General features: G+C 40.9%; 2 protein-coding genes across 5 annotated transcripts; both read left to right on the top strand.

Moving 5' to 3' along the window:
- Positions 1 to 248: 248 nt before the first annotated feature.
- ccdc28a (coiled-coil domain containing 28A) lies at positions 249 to 3,298 on the top strand. 3 transcript variants are annotated; one of them, XM_031292094.2, is made up of 6 exons: positions 249 to 338; positions 909 to 1,084; positions 1,222 to 1,403; positions 1,608 to 1,762; positions 2,147 to 2,169; positions 2,319 to 3,298. In XM_031292094.2, exons 2-6 carry the CDS (start codon positions 930 to 932, stop codon positions 2,371 to 2,373), a joined length of 570 nt encoding a protein of 189 aa, XP_031147954.1. In that variant the 5' UTR covers positions 249 to 338; positions 909 to 929; the 3' UTR covers positions 2,374 to 3,298. The 3 variants fall into 3 exon arrangements, with proteins under 3 accessions (XP_031147954.1, XP_031147952.1, XP_031147953.1); XM_031292092.2 differs by lacking the exon at positions 249 to 338 and adding an exon at positions 374 to 650 and having other exon boundaries at positions 901 to 1,084; XM_031292093.2 differs by lacking the exon at positions 249 to 338 and adding an exon at positions 375 to 650.
- Positions 3,299 to 4,846: 1,548 nt separating this feature from the next.
- LOC116044682 (epithelial cell-transforming sequence 2 oncogene-like) lies at positions 4,847 to 14,948 on the top strand. Of its 2 annotated transcripts, none has more exons than XM_031292090.2 (21): positions 4,847 to 5,177; positions 6,123 to 6,235; positions 6,394 to 6,556; positions 6,650 to 6,905; positions 7,160 to 7,394; positions 7,527 to 7,662; positions 7,825 to 7,990; positions 8,832 to 8,960; positions 9,087 to 9,179; positions 10,192 to 10,398; positions 10,591 to 10,694; positions 10,852 to 11,013; positions 11,110 to 11,196; positions 11,690 to 11,799; positions 11,888 to 12,035; positions 12,240 to 12,313; positions 12,450 to 12,606; positions 12,718 to 12,783; positions 13,435 to 13,523; positions 13,959 to 14,131; positions 14,692 to 14,948. In XM_031292090.2, the coding sequence occupies exons 1-21, from the start codon at positions 5,028 to 5,030 to the stop codon at positions 14,823 to 14,825; spliced, it is 2,952 nt and encodes a 983-aa protein (XP_031147950.1). In that variant the 5' UTR covers positions 4,847 to 5,027; the 3' UTR covers positions 14,826 to 14,948. The 2 variants fall into 2 exon arrangements, with proteins under 2 accessions (XP_031147950.1, XP_035854619.1); XM_035998726.1 differs by having other exon boundaries at positions 10,591 to 10,706.
- The last annotated feature ends 354 nt before the right edge of the window (positions 14,949 to 15,302 follow it).

Below are 15,302 nucleotides of genomic sequence, written 5' to 3'. Positions count from 1 at the left end.
ATAAATAACATAAATAAATAAAATGATATGGACACAAAAACAAAGTGTCTTGTAAAACTGTGAGAAATGGGATTACTTAGAATGCATTTCTCAGTAATCAAGTAGTTTTAATGATTTTTTTTTTTTTTTTATTACTAATGTGTTGTTTGAGAAAGTCATTTTGAAATGCTTCAAATACATAAGTAGATTTATAAATTCTCAACTTGTGTTAATATTTAGCCAGCAAAGTCGAGTTGTATACAAGATATTCAACAACACTGTAATGGAATACGGCCGACGTTGTACCCAGTTCCAATTCGTTGTTAAGGGACCTAGAGTTACACTAGTAAGCAGAGTAGGTAAGAGACTTTTATATCAAGTTACGGTATTATTTTAGTAGAAAATAAATACTCGTGTGCTATTCCGAAATATTGTAATTTCCTCACCGTGTTAAGTGAGATGACATATTGTATTTAGTCCATAATGTAGTGGTGAATTTGGCCATGATTGGGTCCGTTGCGTCCCACCAAAACAGGAAGTTTTCAGAGAGTTACAGGCTAGCTCACTAGCCTGCGGGGTACATACGCATTTTTTTATGTTTCAACAAGTGTTTAAATCGTGTGGACTATCAGCCGTGCCACAGACGACAAACGATAAGCCCAGCAGTAACTGTAAGTAAATGTGTCCATCGGCTTCTGTTTGCGGTATTTAACTTAAACGGGCACTCTAGTCAGCCTCAGTCTGAAGATTACCCGACCAGCTATCTGATAAGCTAACGTTAGCTTGGTCCCGAACCACATTACTATCTGAAGGGTTAGCTAGCTAGGTTTCTGCTTGGTTAGGTATAGGTTTCGGTATTGAATTAGCTACAGTGCGCTGCAGTTTCTGGTGTCAGTGTTTCGTGTTTTACCCTCTATCCAGCCAACCAGACAGCACCGTAACATGAAGTTATGGAGGAGCGAAAGCTAAAGAGAAAGAGTCCCAGGATCTCCACCAACACCGCGGCTCCGACCGGTGGCTCTGGCCGGAAAACCACCGCTTCCTCCGGGGGACGGCACGTCGGCTCAAGCCATAACGCGGGGAGCCAAAAGAGCAAAAATAGGAGGTAGCAACTGTGCAGCTACGATTATTTTACTAATAATAATTTGATAAAATCTTCCTCAGAAATAAAATAATGAAAGTAATGTTATGTTGCTAGTCAGACCTGATTATAACTCCTGATTGTTTCTGTCTTTTCCCCAGGGGAGTTAGAGACAAACCCAGGCAGCAACTGGGTTTAGGTGGTAGGTCTAATCAGAAGCAGGGCCAGGCAGCACCTACCATCCAGCACTCCTTTCTGACTGATGTATCAGATGTACAGGAGATGGAGAACGGCCTGCTCAGTCTCCTCAACGACTTCCACTCAGGGAAACTACAAGCATTTGGTAATTTGGACTTAAAAGAGACTCTTCTCCAGAACACAAATTGTCCCACATGAGTCTTGAAATGAAAACAACCCTGTGCAACTTCAGAGAGTCATACAGAGCCAGACAGTATACATGTCACGTTAACTGAACGTTTAACATCTGATATAAATGCCTAAGCATTTCTGGTGTTTAAACTGAATATGTCTCCCCTCTTTGTGTCAGGCAACGAGTGCTCCATTGACCAGATGGAGCATGTGAGAGAGATGCAGGAGAAGCTGGCTCGTTTGCACTTTGACCTTTACAGTGAGGTGGATGAAATGCCAGAGGACCAGAAGAAAGTGGCCTGCGACACCAACATGGACAAATTACTTCTTAATGTAAGACCGTAATGGCATAATTTGTAAAATGTTGACTGTGTGACTTTATTCCTTACTATGTTTACTTATATTTATGAGTAATATCATTCTTTAAAATACCCAGATGTTAAAATGTGGGTGATACATCACATTGAGCTCATTGTGCAGTTGCATGTACCTCTTTATTCTGGATAAAGCTGTTCATTGATGTGGTGTAACTACTCAACATCCCAGCAAGGATTTAGCTGCTTTTTCCCCTCCTAAGTGTTAAACTCTTTGAGTATAGTTAGCTGCTTGTTGTATGTGACACAGGATCAACTCTAGAAGGCCCTTTACTGTGAGCAAAGATTGCCAAACAAACTGCTGACATGCATAACAAGATCAAAATGTTCTTTTTCTCCACAGCTTGAGGAGCTGAGTTCTTCGATGTATCCTTTTGATATTTAAGTCACCATTCTTCATGCATCATATTAGTCCTTAACCTCTGCCTTTAGGTTTCCTATCCATTTAGCACTGATCTTTGATAAAAAAAACTTGCGATTTGTGGCTGTGTTTTTCCTTTACCCTGCTTCTCCAGTCAGAAACTGAATCTAGCCGACTCCCAAGAGATTCCGAGGACTGCCAGTATTTGATTTTCTCTTTTCTTCTCAACTCCATCTGACTCACCCCCATGTCACCTGGAGGGGCTGCAATGGTTATGTTGGAGTTGAAGCAAGCTTGAGGCACTATTGCTCTTAAGTTATTGTGGCAGAAATGGCAAGAAAGCTGTTCACCAGTGTTCCCGGTCTGTACAGCGGGCTGGATGTATTGTAAGATGTCACAACAGGGATGCACTAACAGCCTTTTTCCCCCCACAGCTAACAGTGAGTGCTAAATACGGTGGCTAATATTGAGTATAAAATAGTTCTAATCTTACCTTACTAAACAGCAAGACAACAATAAATAGCTTCCCGAGATATGATTGAGTTTCACCACCATCCTAATAAATCTGATACAGTCTATTCTCTTTGCTGTTCTAATCAGTTATAATAGATGGAGAAATGAGAACTTAAGCTACTGTCTGACCTACAGTGCAGTATACTTTACATATTGGCATTGCTGCATCCCTGTCATGGCCTGTTTAAAGTCAAGTTGTTGTCCGTTCACTAATTTCGAAACAATTTATATTTGCATTATTTTGCTAACCAAAGTTATATTGAGATAAAGCACCTTTTTTGTCGAACAGTTGATTAATTCACAAGTCCTTAAAAGGACATCTTCAGTGATTGTTTATTAGCTTTGTTTAAAGTGAACTGACTTCAATGTTCATACATATATATATATATATATATATATATATATATATATATACTCTTGCACTTTGTCTTATCTGTCGTCACAGGTGAATTGGTGTCTCTAATGTCATAAACTATAAGCTGAGACAGTGAAAAAATATCCTGATTAGAATGAATTATAGTTCAATTCATTAGATAACACTTAAAGTGCTCAAATTATGCTAATTTTCAGCTTCATAATTGTATTTAGAGGTTGTACCAGAAGAGGTTTATGTGGTTTAATTTTCAGCAAACACCATATTTTTGTTGTACTGCACATTGCTGCAGCTCCTCTTTTCACCCTATGTGTTGAGCTCTCTGTTTTAGCTACAGAGTGAGACATCTCACTTCTGTTCCATCTTTGTTGGGAGTCGCACATGCGGAGTAAGTACTGCTAGCTAGTCAGTTGCAGAGCATGAGGGCGTGCCATGGTAGCAGCTAGGCGAGCATTATAACGTGTGTTACAAAGTGACGTATGTTCGTCATAGAAGTACAATAGAGCTGTTTGGAGCAGTTTGTGAACAGTATTTTCTCTGGAAGATGGTAAGTCCCTTTGGGTGGACTTTGGGCTTTGTCACTTTGTAAACCTATAACGTGCACAAAAAGATATATAACGGAAAGGAAAGGGGAAAAGCCAAAAAGCATAATATGAACACTTTAAACGTACAGTAGATTTTGACCATAGAAACTGCGCTGGATGAGTAAGAAAATGAGCAGTGACCCCAATTTGTGATTTTGCATATGATTTCGTGCTACATGTGCGTGGCCTGATATCACCTCCAACACCTTTGTCAGTATTGAATACAGTATATTTGCACATATCCATGCGACATGCGAAACACACTGCACATTATCACTGGTGTGTTTGATGCTGGAAAATACTTAATAATCCAAATGTTGACATCACAACCATGCCTTAATGTTTCTAATTTAATCATTTTTTGCCTTATTGGTTCTAACCTTTGTAATTGACTTCCATAGAACATGTGATTCTATGTTTTAAGATATAATCATTTGATGCTGCTTTAATTTGATGTGATTTGATCCACTTTTTGTCGCTTCTTATTTTACCAGCGTTGTTGGGGGATGTGGGATTATTTTGAAGTGTTTTACTGTTTTTAAATGTTTGGTGATTTTATTTTTATTGACTTAATAAATGTGTTGTCTGAAACTCTTGGACACAAGTTTTTAAACCATTTTAAAGGGAAGAGTGCTGACAAATGACTAAATTTAGAGGGGAGAGAGGGAGGAAATAATGTGTGTGTGTGTGGGGGGGGGGAATGCATGTCCTCCGTTTCGTATTAACTTTGTACTTTTGTGTCATAAATTAACCCATAGCCAGAAACTTAATTTAGGAGCATCTTTTTTTGTGCATTTATTTGTGTATGGTGGGTGCATTTTCTTGAAGCTACTGCAGTTATTAACATTGTAATAGAGCTTGTGCTTTTCAGGTTTTGTGTCCATTCAATATTCACATGTTCCTGTGGTTTGAGCGTGAGGTATGAAAACTATTGGAATGAATGCATTAACTGCATCATAATATGAATAGTTTTGGCATATCATCACGGATTATTGATGGACATTTGGCAGCTCAAGTGTCTCATATATGATTATATATCTAATATGATTTCATGCTTGTATACATACTATTAGTCCATAAATGAATTCACATATCAAAGAAGTTGGCAAAAGGGTGGCCAACATAAATTGACTATGATTGACTTGGTGATGCTGAAAACCTGCTGCTTGCTTCATGGTCATCTTGTTACTTATTAATGTGCAGGAGGAGGGATGTGCTGTGTGAAGGAATGTGTACATCCTTTTGTTGATGCGTCTCTAAGGTTACTGGGAGCAGAGCAGCACAATGGCCGCCTGTTAGAGTTTATAAAGCGAAATCTGACAGTAAACGGGAGCTCACGCATTTAAACAGAAGTCGAGGCGTTTATTCTCAAAGTGTGTAATGCCGTGAGAACATGGAGACTAACGTGAAATCAAGCCCTCACTCGGTGAAGCAGTGGCAGCTCAGCGGCACCGACTACGACCCGCAGCAAGTCCGGAGCCTGCGGTCCGGAACCCGCTTCAGCACCTGGACTCCTCTGAACAACAAGACGAGCAACCTGCAGGTCAGACCAAAACTCGAGGCTCAGTAGTACTTTTAGCAACATTACATTTATTTGTATTAATAGCCACAAGATGGCAGGACTGGCCAAATTATTATCCAGCATATGCCTGTTTAGATTTAACACGTTTTCCGTGCAATTATGCTAACATGAAATAACAGTTTAGTTAATTGGCCAATTTACCTGATTTGTAAAAGATGCACAAACTGGCGCAAAGTCCTCTCTTTATGCTTCCAGTCGCACACAAGTTGACAAAAGATAAATGATGCTAAGATCCATTAATTATTTTATCATTTAGCCAGCATTGCATAATGGGAATTGTGTGCAGATGTGGTTTTTTGGCATCCAGGTTTAAGTCCGCTAGTGGACTGAAAAAAGTTCCACATACAGTGAGGGCTTTTGTTTTTCTGGAAAGTAAGAGTTTTTTAGTTTGAGCATCAATAAAAACGATTGGCAGCAGAAACTTGCACACACATAATGGGAGGACAGAGCTCTCAGTCCTCCCTAGGCCTTTAACATTTATTTCATATAAGGTAATCTAGCCTATATATCCGTATTTAAGTATTTTGCTTCTCCTATCTCTAAATCCTCAATAAATTCCACTGCATATAGTAAGAAAAGCATGGTGGTTTTCCTGAAAGGTTGAATGAGATTTCCACCAGACAGAGCAATGATAGCAGTACAGTATGTCCTGCATAAAGGATCATTTTTTTAAAGAATACATTTAATAATAATGGCCCAATTAGACCACTGTTTTCAGCCGTTATCACACCATCTATCTTACTTTTGTATTTTTTCATTCCTACAGTCTTCATCAATGTTTTGGAAGTCAGCTTTGTAGCTTTTGGCAGAGCAGCCAGACACTGATGCAATGAGTGTGCACCTTCCATACGTTCTTCACCGACTGCATCGAATTTGTTGCTGTCCTTTCCCCCCCCCATTTCCCAGTTATTTGAGGAGAGGATGAACCTTGTTCTCCACTGGTTTGACCTGTGGACTGACAGACAGAGGAAACACCTGTTGCACTCTCTGCTCACAAACTGCAACAAATCACAGCTTAAGTAAGGTCTTTCTCTAGCCTTTTGTGTATTTGTGTCAAAACAATAAAGTGTTGGTGTACTACTTTTGGGGGCGAAAGAAATTACTTTTTTTTTTCTCAGCTTGAAACCTAGGTTATACACTTTTGTTTTTTAATGAAAACCTCTGACGATGTGGGCAGGTATTGCAGGGATTTGCTAATCGAGACGCTTCCTGTGACTCAAGTGGACTTCACGGCAGTGCTGCCACGGTTTCTGTCCCTGTATGTGATGTCATTTTTGTCCCCTCGTGACCTCTGCTCTGCTGCCCAAGTCAGCTGGCACTGGAGGGTCCTTGCTGACCAGGTGAAAAGCCCAGAAGAGAGATATTTGATTTGACTGCCGTTTCCACATAATTCCATTAAGACTCATTTTCTTGCGTTGCCTCTTTCTGCCCAGGACTGTCTCTGGGCCGACCGGTGCATCACAAGAGGCTGGTTCCTTCCCTACACTCCAGGAGAGAAAGAATTTGGAGCGTGGAAGAACCACTATGTCTCCTGTGTCTCCACGCTGGACTGGCTCACTCCACGGGAGGCGGCCGAGCAGTACGGGACCCTCAACCAACAAAGCACAGGGATGACGGAGGAGGAGGAAGAGAGGTGGAAGGAGAAGAGGATCAGGCAGATGATCAGAGACAAACTACAGGAGGAGAAAAGTCAGTGGAAAAGAAAGAAGTCAAAATAGACGACAAGGTGTCAAAAGATAGGAACACTTTTTTAGGTGTCAAAGTTGCGAGTTAACCTTATGAAATATTATCTGGACGCTCATGTTTTTCCTCTTTACTGTATACAGTGTCAAATGAAGTTTGAGAAATATGCAAAACTCTGTCCTAAACTGCTAAGCAGAAATGGCTTTCAGTTATCTTAGAAAAGCTGTTGTACTTAGAGACCATATCTGTTATATTTGCAGGACAATCTATGAGAACCAGGAGACCCTGGGGCAGCTACACAAAGCCAGAAGGAGCCAGAGGTGGAAGTACCGAGACAGGGAGGCCCAGCTCTGGAAGAACATTCAGCTCTTGGCCCTCTCTCTCCTGGCCTCCAAGGACTGTTGGGTCTCCCAGCCTCTGGTCTAGCCTGGACAGGGGACAGCCCATGACTGCAGCTCAGAGCATGGAGAGAGTCCAAGCCTCCAGTCGTAGCAGGTGATTGTCTACACACTGACAGTGACATGCAGTATTCATTTACCCTCAATGATTTCGGTTTGAGATACAATACATTGAGTTACCTGTTTATTAAGGCTTTTTTTATGTACTAATGTACTTCTTCTCTTTCAGTGAAAGACTGAGCAAAGCCAGTGCAGCGCTGTCCTCCTTCACCAGCAGACCTGCACTGCCCCACACAGTTTCACCCATCCATCTGACCACTCCTGCCCTCTTACTGCTGATCTCCAACAGAATCCCTGCCTACGAGGTAAAAGACAAACAAAGAAAGAGTCAGTCCTAAATCACCATATATTTTGTATGAGAAGAGAGCAGCGGCGAAGAGTGTAAAAAGAAAAAGGCCCAGTTGGAAGATGAACATATAATATTTCTCCCTGTGTGCTCTTTTTCTTTCTCTCTATGCTACATCTAGCTTGTGCTGAGTGGTGTGAAAGCAGGAGTGGTTGTGGTTCTGTACGACCACAGAGGGACACTCTCAGCTCTGTTAACCCAGGTGGAGAGGGCTATTTCTGGGCAGAGAGCTCAGAGACTGGGCCTACTAGCTCCAGGAGGAACGGAGGAAATCCATCTGCTTCACAGTGAGAATTAATAATCCTGTGTATCTTAATGTGTGGAAACGCCGGCCATGATTAATTCCAGTCCAACTGGAGCGTACAGGGCTCTAAGTTTATCTCTCAGGATACTGTGAAGCACATCTGCTGAAACCATTTCATGGCTTATTTTATTATGATAGTACCTCTTTAAAGTCAGTCCCTTGGTTGAGTGTTGGCCACAAGACTAATCATCATGAATCTTGCATTGATTTATGTTACGTATGGACCCACCACACACCAAATCAGTGAGCCCTGGTTTTAATTGTTCTTAAAGCTATAGTGCGTAGTTTCTGTCGCCCCCATGAGGAATTATAAGCAATGACAACAAAACTGTTGGCGCGTCCACATGATACAAACCCACCCCTCCTCCACGCAGTTGCTAGTAGCCAAGGAGGATTTAAAAAAAAAAAACTGTTTCTGCGTGCGAAAGTTGCCGGACGACACAATCTTCTGAACATAGCCATACTGATAAATACAGAGAGAGTGGCTTGAATGTAACGGACATTCATTAATATCAAGTTATGCACTAAAGCTTTCAAAGACACCTTTCTATATAACAAATTTAAAACACTTCCTAATTTTTAGATACATGCTACGACTCCACAACATAATTCTGTGGCTCAGTGAATAATGTGCTTAGTCACAGTTATCCGTTTTGCCTGTGAAGTCGCCATTCAGGAGTGTATTTTACTACTTTATTTTTATCAAACCAAATGAGTTAAAGTTGAAAATGCATGTTGCTCAGTTTCAAACTGTTTAAAACCGTCTAAGGAACCTTGTTTTCTCTCGTCTACTAATCCACCTTGTTTTACCTTTGACTCTTCAGGTAGTAGCCTGTCAGAGAGGACTCTACTGACCTCTAAACATAGAGAATTCTGGGAAAAGCTGGGTGGCTGGGTGGCACCAACTGAGGAAGGAGGAGGGATTGACATCTTCACCCCATTGGCTGCATCTGGTAGGTAGACACAGATGTTAGGACACACACACACACACACACACACACACACACACACACACACACACTTTCTGCGTCTGTCTCAATAACTTCCACTCTGTCTCTTGCTTTCTCTCTCTTCCTCAGCATCAGGAGTGAGTCTCATCCAGACTCTCTCTACTCTGACTGGTCTGGAGGTTAGGGCGCCAATGGGTCTTGCCACCGGAAGTTTCCAGAACAGTGAGTCACCCATGCACAAGACTGACTCAAAAACTTCAACTGAAAACTTTTTGTCAGTCACTCCATGCTTAGGAATATGCTCTTTGTGACCTCAAAACTACCAATAACTTCTCCAAAAATGTCTAAGCCAGCAGGCGCCTGATGTGATTCTTGACCCAGTGGGATATTTTGACTTTCTTGAAATACTTTCAGTATTAGTTATAATCCTTAAAGTGCCCATATTATGGTCATTTTCAGGTTCATAATTGTATTTAGAGGTTATATCAGAATAGGTTTACATGGTTTAATTATCAAAAAACACCATATTTTTGTTGTACTGCACATTGCTGCAGCTCCTCTTTTCACCCTGTGTGTTGAGCTTATTTGTTTATTTGAAACGCACGTATTTGTCACTGTGGTTAGCGCTGGCTGCAATGGTGCAAAAACGTGTCTAGAAAACAAGAAAACAGTAATGTTCTGCATTTTTGACAAAGTAGATACTCAAGAAGTGTTTGATTGTACTGTAGTATTAAACCACTAAAATCTTCAAGTGACTATATGTAACTTTCAGTTTGTGATGATTCTAGGGGCCGCTTTGGACAAAAGCGGTACTGTTTTTACCACACCTGCTGTAGTAAAGGTCTTTTCTTTACAGTGCTGTGTTACCCACTGTATTGTAGGAGGTCATTTAGTTGCGATGAATGTTTTGCCCAGACAGAAAATCCAGCCGTAATTGTCTCCATCTGTTGAATACCCGACCGAGATGAGTCTCTCTCCCTTTTAGCTTTTAGTTGTTCTTCGTTTAATTTCCTTCTTTTCTGCGATGGTCCTGCCCCAGTATCAGCCATAACTACAACAGATAACTTAAAATAAAGTTACATAAAGTTACTTTAAGGAATACAGCTTGTCGAAAATGTTTTCAGCTTTTTCTGTATTATTCAGTAGACCACAGTACCTACCACCAAGTGTAAATTACTGTTAAGCATCATGTTGAAGCCACAAAAAAATATGTTTTTTTTTAACCCTCTCCCAGTTCTGAGTGAGTGGTCTGATGGCAGTATGGGCACCGGACTCTTGAACCAGCAACCAGCAGCCCCGGCACTGCAGTTTGTGTGTGAGAGTGTACTACAGGGCTGGTGTAGACAGGCTCAGTGGATGGACGAGGCTCTGGAGGAGCTGAGGGGCTGCCTGGGGACACAGCTACAGCGACTCAGCCTCCAGGCCAGGGGCCGAGCTTTGGGTGGGTTTCACAAAAGTATATTTAAATGCATGCACGCGCACACACACACGCACACACACGCACACACACACACACACACACACACACACACACACACACACACACACAGCTGGGGCAAAGGCAGTTTTAAACAAATGCCTGCAATGCTTTGTCCTGTAAACATTTTTTAGGAATCTATTCATATATTTATAGGTCACTTTCTGTGCGAGAAAATCTGCCTTGAGGAGCTTTGTGTGTCCGAAGATCTGAATGCGGCTCTGACTGAGGGACTTACTGCTCTCACAAGACAGGGAGAGGTGGAGAGAACTGTAAAGGTTTTTTTTTTGTAATACACAAATACTACAGAACAACGGCAAAAAAAACTGAGATGATACAAAGTTACTCATGTTCTTTCAATCATTAACTGTGGATAAGTCAGTGTGTGTTTCTTTATTTCTGCTCTTCCGTCTTCAGACCAGACCTCTGGAGTTTCTTGCCATTTTCCTGACAAAATGGACGAAGGAGGGAGAAGAGTGTAGTGGAGGGGAAAAGTGGATAAACGAAGGAGCAGATGATTTCTCCTCAACACCACATAGCTCACAGAAATGCGTCGGCCTGATACCTGAGCTACCACAGGTGTGTGTGTGTACTGTGCTTTGAACTTGTGCATTCAGAGAAGGCTGGAGGAGCACACTTCGTCTTTACAACTCCTTTCCTTCTCTCTGTCTTTAGACAGCGTTGGATTGGAGAGGTGCAGCTGCCAGAGAGCTCCACCACAGCGAGTGTCTTTATCTGGGGAGACTGGGCGCTGTGCTGAAGGTAGCCAATTGGTAGACTATAACATTAAAATCAAAAAGACAGCCAAACTTTCGTTCATTCAGGATATGTAGTTGCTGAGAGGCCATTGTTTAAGGTGCAGTCCCCACTCTACATGAAGTCTAATCAGACTTAGAAATGTTTCCTGAAACTGAACAAATATTAGGTAATGTTGTACAATCAAGTCCAGAAAACAGCCACTGACAATTGATAGGAACTGGGCCCTTTCAGCAAACTATGGGAAGCTTATATAATACATTTTTTTTAAACTAGGTGTTGGTTGATTGGTCTGCAGCTGCATGGCCTATTTTGTCCCTGCTTTTTTTATTATTATAATCTGATTTGGGGAGGATAATTTAGATGTTTTCAGAGCAACCACCAACGTAGCAAGTGTTGTGTTTGTTTATTTAGATGCAGAAAAGGTTCAGAGATCTTTCAAAAATGAAATAACAAGGTATTTAACTGATGCACTGATGTATCTTCCTTTGTGCTGAAGGTGTACCAAGAGCCTCTTACAGCAGCTCTTAACTCCAACAGAGCTATCCTCAGCTACGCTGACATCCAAATTGTCCTCAGCCCTGTCACACAAATACTGGAGCTCAACAGGTATATACACACACACACATTTGTATGAAATTGTCTTGTTTGCGTTCATATGTGTGGAAATGACATGATAGATGTGCATGTGTTGCAGGGTGTTTCAGATAGATTTAGAAGCCAGGCTGCAGCAGTGGGGTGCAGAGCAGTGTGTTGGAGATGTGTTTGTAAAACTGTGCTCAAAACTCCGAGTCTACACCAACTACCTCAACAACTACACCACTGCCCTCCGTACCATCGACAAGGTACAGTCAAACAACGTGCACCTTACGCTAACTGGCTGGACTGTACAACCGTCTGAGAAAGCAGTTGGCTCTGTGTGATCACAGAATTTGGTCAGCTATATTGTGATTAAAGCTATACATCATTTAGATTTATTCAACAACCCGGTTTAATGATAAACAGTTTATGTGTACGATATGTAAGCACAAGGATGTTATGTGTGTCAGTGCAGAGAGACGAAGCCTCCATTTAGGGCTTTCCTGAAGAGAGCAGACAGAACTCTTGCAACTCACATGCTGAGGTAACGGCACACATATACACACTCATATTTTGTATTTGTTTCCGGGGCAATGTTTATCCATACCTGACCAAAAGACTGTAATGTATTCATTTAAGCAAAGTGCTTTAAAGACATGTTTGTGTGCGTGTTTGTGAAGCCTGCAGGAGCTGCTGCTGTGTCCAGTGTGGAGAATACAGGAGTATGTGACTCTGCTTCAAGCTCTGTCTTTCCACACACACACCGGTCACCCGGACCACACACACCTGTCCTCTGCCCTCAACACACTGCTGAGATTCAGAGAATTCATACAGAAGGTACAACACCCAGAGCGAGGAGTCAGTACCTCATGCTACTTTTTTATTTTTTTTAAATGTGTTTCTGTGCTCATAGCCATGAACACACACAGGTGTTTTCTTCCGTTTCAGTTAAAGCGAAACTCAGAGAGAGACAGGCTGATAGAGGAAACGCAGCAGATGATCCAAGGCTGTCCGGTAAAAACACAGCTCCCTTCTTTTTTATTTTTTTTATTTATTTTTTTCACCTTTATTTTTACAGGCAAGTCATTAAGAACAGGTTCTTATTTACAATGGCGGCCTGACAAGTGGCATAGCCACTTAGGGAAAGGGAAGAAGGGCTACATAATAAATACATTAGAAATACATACGGTTTAGAAATTACATAAAATACAATTTGAAATAATACACAGAAAACAATAAACACTTATATTGAGATGTGCACAGGTACATGGGGAGAAACCGTTCAAATATTTAGCTGGAAAAATTATTATGTAGAGAAGCAACTGCATATGTCCGTGAACAAGGATGATATTATGGTTTTGAAGGATGAAATGGAAATTAGTTTGTCCAGTTTGAGAATCTTTTGCAGAGCGTTCCAGTCACGAGCGGCAGCAGATTGAAAAGATGCGAGAAATGAAAGTGAACCAGTGAATCTTACGGCGAATGTGAAGGGAGGGCCAGTTGACAGATGAATATAGGGTGCAGTGGTGTGTATTGAAGGGGCATTTGTAGCAAACCTGATAGCGGAATGGTAAAGAGTGTCGAGTTTTTTTTAAACACTCTCAAAACAAACTATAAAACGTACATGATGAAGTATTTTAATATGAATATGGCGTGTGTGTGTAGAACCTCCATGAAGGGAACAGGCAGCTGATAATAACTCAGGATGCTGCTTTGCTCAGGAGCCCTGATGGACAGATTCCAGACTCGCTCAGGTAACAACGCAAATTATTCCTGTGTGGTGATTTCTATCCGTTTATATCCAGAAAGGTTCTTTTTTTTTTTTTTTTTACTTAGTAGATGTATAACAGATCTTCAACCTTTGATTATTTTCGTGTTTCTGGATATTTACCAACCTTAGTACTTACTGTTAGATGCCAAACTGATGTGTTTCACACTAGAGTTTTCACTTTGAACATAGTATTGAAATCATTTTGTCAGAAAGATATATTTACTTCGAAAACAATGGACAAATGTATGCTCAATTTTGGATTTCAATATTGTTCAACCTTTGCGTTACTTTTGAATCAATAAATTGGGAAACCTTGCACAATTAAGTACTGTATGTTTTAAATGACATCTTTACAGATTGTAAATCTAATCAAGTCATTATTTCCATTCTGTTGATTTGTGTGTGTGTGCCCGATTAGGACCTATGAGCAGGTGTCTGACGTGGGTCTGTTCCTGTTTAACGACGCTTTGGTGCTGACGCGGCGAAATGTACATCACACGCCGTTCACGTTGGCTCACCAGAGCACACACACTTTCCTGGCCTCTGTGGCTCTCGCCAGCCTCGCTGTCAGAGAGATCACACATACACACTGTGAGCTTTTTACCATATAAAGAGTACAATACATGTTGCCACAGCTTTGATAATGTTCAGTAATCTTCAACATATGATCATTTAACCCTTGTGTTTTCCTCGGGTCAAATTTGACCCATTTTCAATGTTTTTTATATCAGAAATATGGGTTTTTTCAACCAAATTGCCCAAAAATAATAGTTTAAATGGTTTCAAAACAGTATCCTGACTAAACTTTGACATTGATCCACTCGACATCCTTTGATCTTAACAATTAGTCTAAATAATTCATAATTTCAGCTTTTGTTTTTAACTAAAAAAATAAGTATAATGTCATAAATTAGGTTCATTGACCATGAATTAAAAGAAATGTTGAAAAAAGTGAGAAAAACTTTTAAAAAGTGTCAAAAGCATAGACAAAAGTAACAAAAACGTCAAAAAAACAACAAAAAAGTTAATTTTCGATTTTGACCCAGAAGGACAACAACTTCATGGTCGACGGGAAGACAACACAAGGGTTAAGTCTTTGGACTTTTTGATAACGTCTGAAAATGAAAGAATGTTAATGTCTTTGTCTTTAGATGTGTGCCATGCCTTTGTCCTGGAGGGTCCTTGTCGTTCCTGGGTTTGTGCCACTGAAAGAGGCGAGGACAAAGAGCACTTCCTGTCTGTGCTGCGTTCAGCCATAAACTCTGCTCTGACAGGACATCATTGACGGCACCTTGACGACACAGCGGCAAGACAAGAGGAGGTTTGGACACCACTGTTGGCCTTTGAAAAAGTTTCTTAAAAATCCAGGAAATCTTAAAATGCAATTATTTTTCCAAGCCACGATAAGATGTAGTGCTGCGCCGGGTGCAAGATAGGAGGTGAATTCTTGGCGTATTGCTATCTTGAGGCAGATGGAAGTGATCGCCATTGACCAACAAAAACCTGGTCTAAAGTCAATAGCGCAGCATTTCATTGTTATTTTAACAGCGCATTAGTAAAATGTTCCTAGGCTCATGCACACACTATGCTTGTTACACACACACAGGGAAGCGCAGCAGCACATAAACATGCAAAAGATTACAAATAAAAATATTGCGGTGCAAATCCGCCATCATAATAGCAATGCGCCAATGTCCAAACGCACCTGGCTTTTAAAGGAAATGGGAGATGACACTTTGATTGGTTTATTGCATGTTACACC

The sequence above is a fragment of the Sander lucioperca genome, chromosome 24 (assembly GCF_008315115.2).
Source record: "Sander lucioperca isolate FBNREF2018 chromosome 24, SLUC_FBN_1.2, whole genome shotgun sequence".
Lineage (NCBI taxonomy): Eukaryota > Metazoa > Chordata > Actinopteri > Perciformes > Percidae > Sander > Sander lucioperca.
This window is presented reverse-complemented; position numbering and strand designations above follow the sequence as displayed.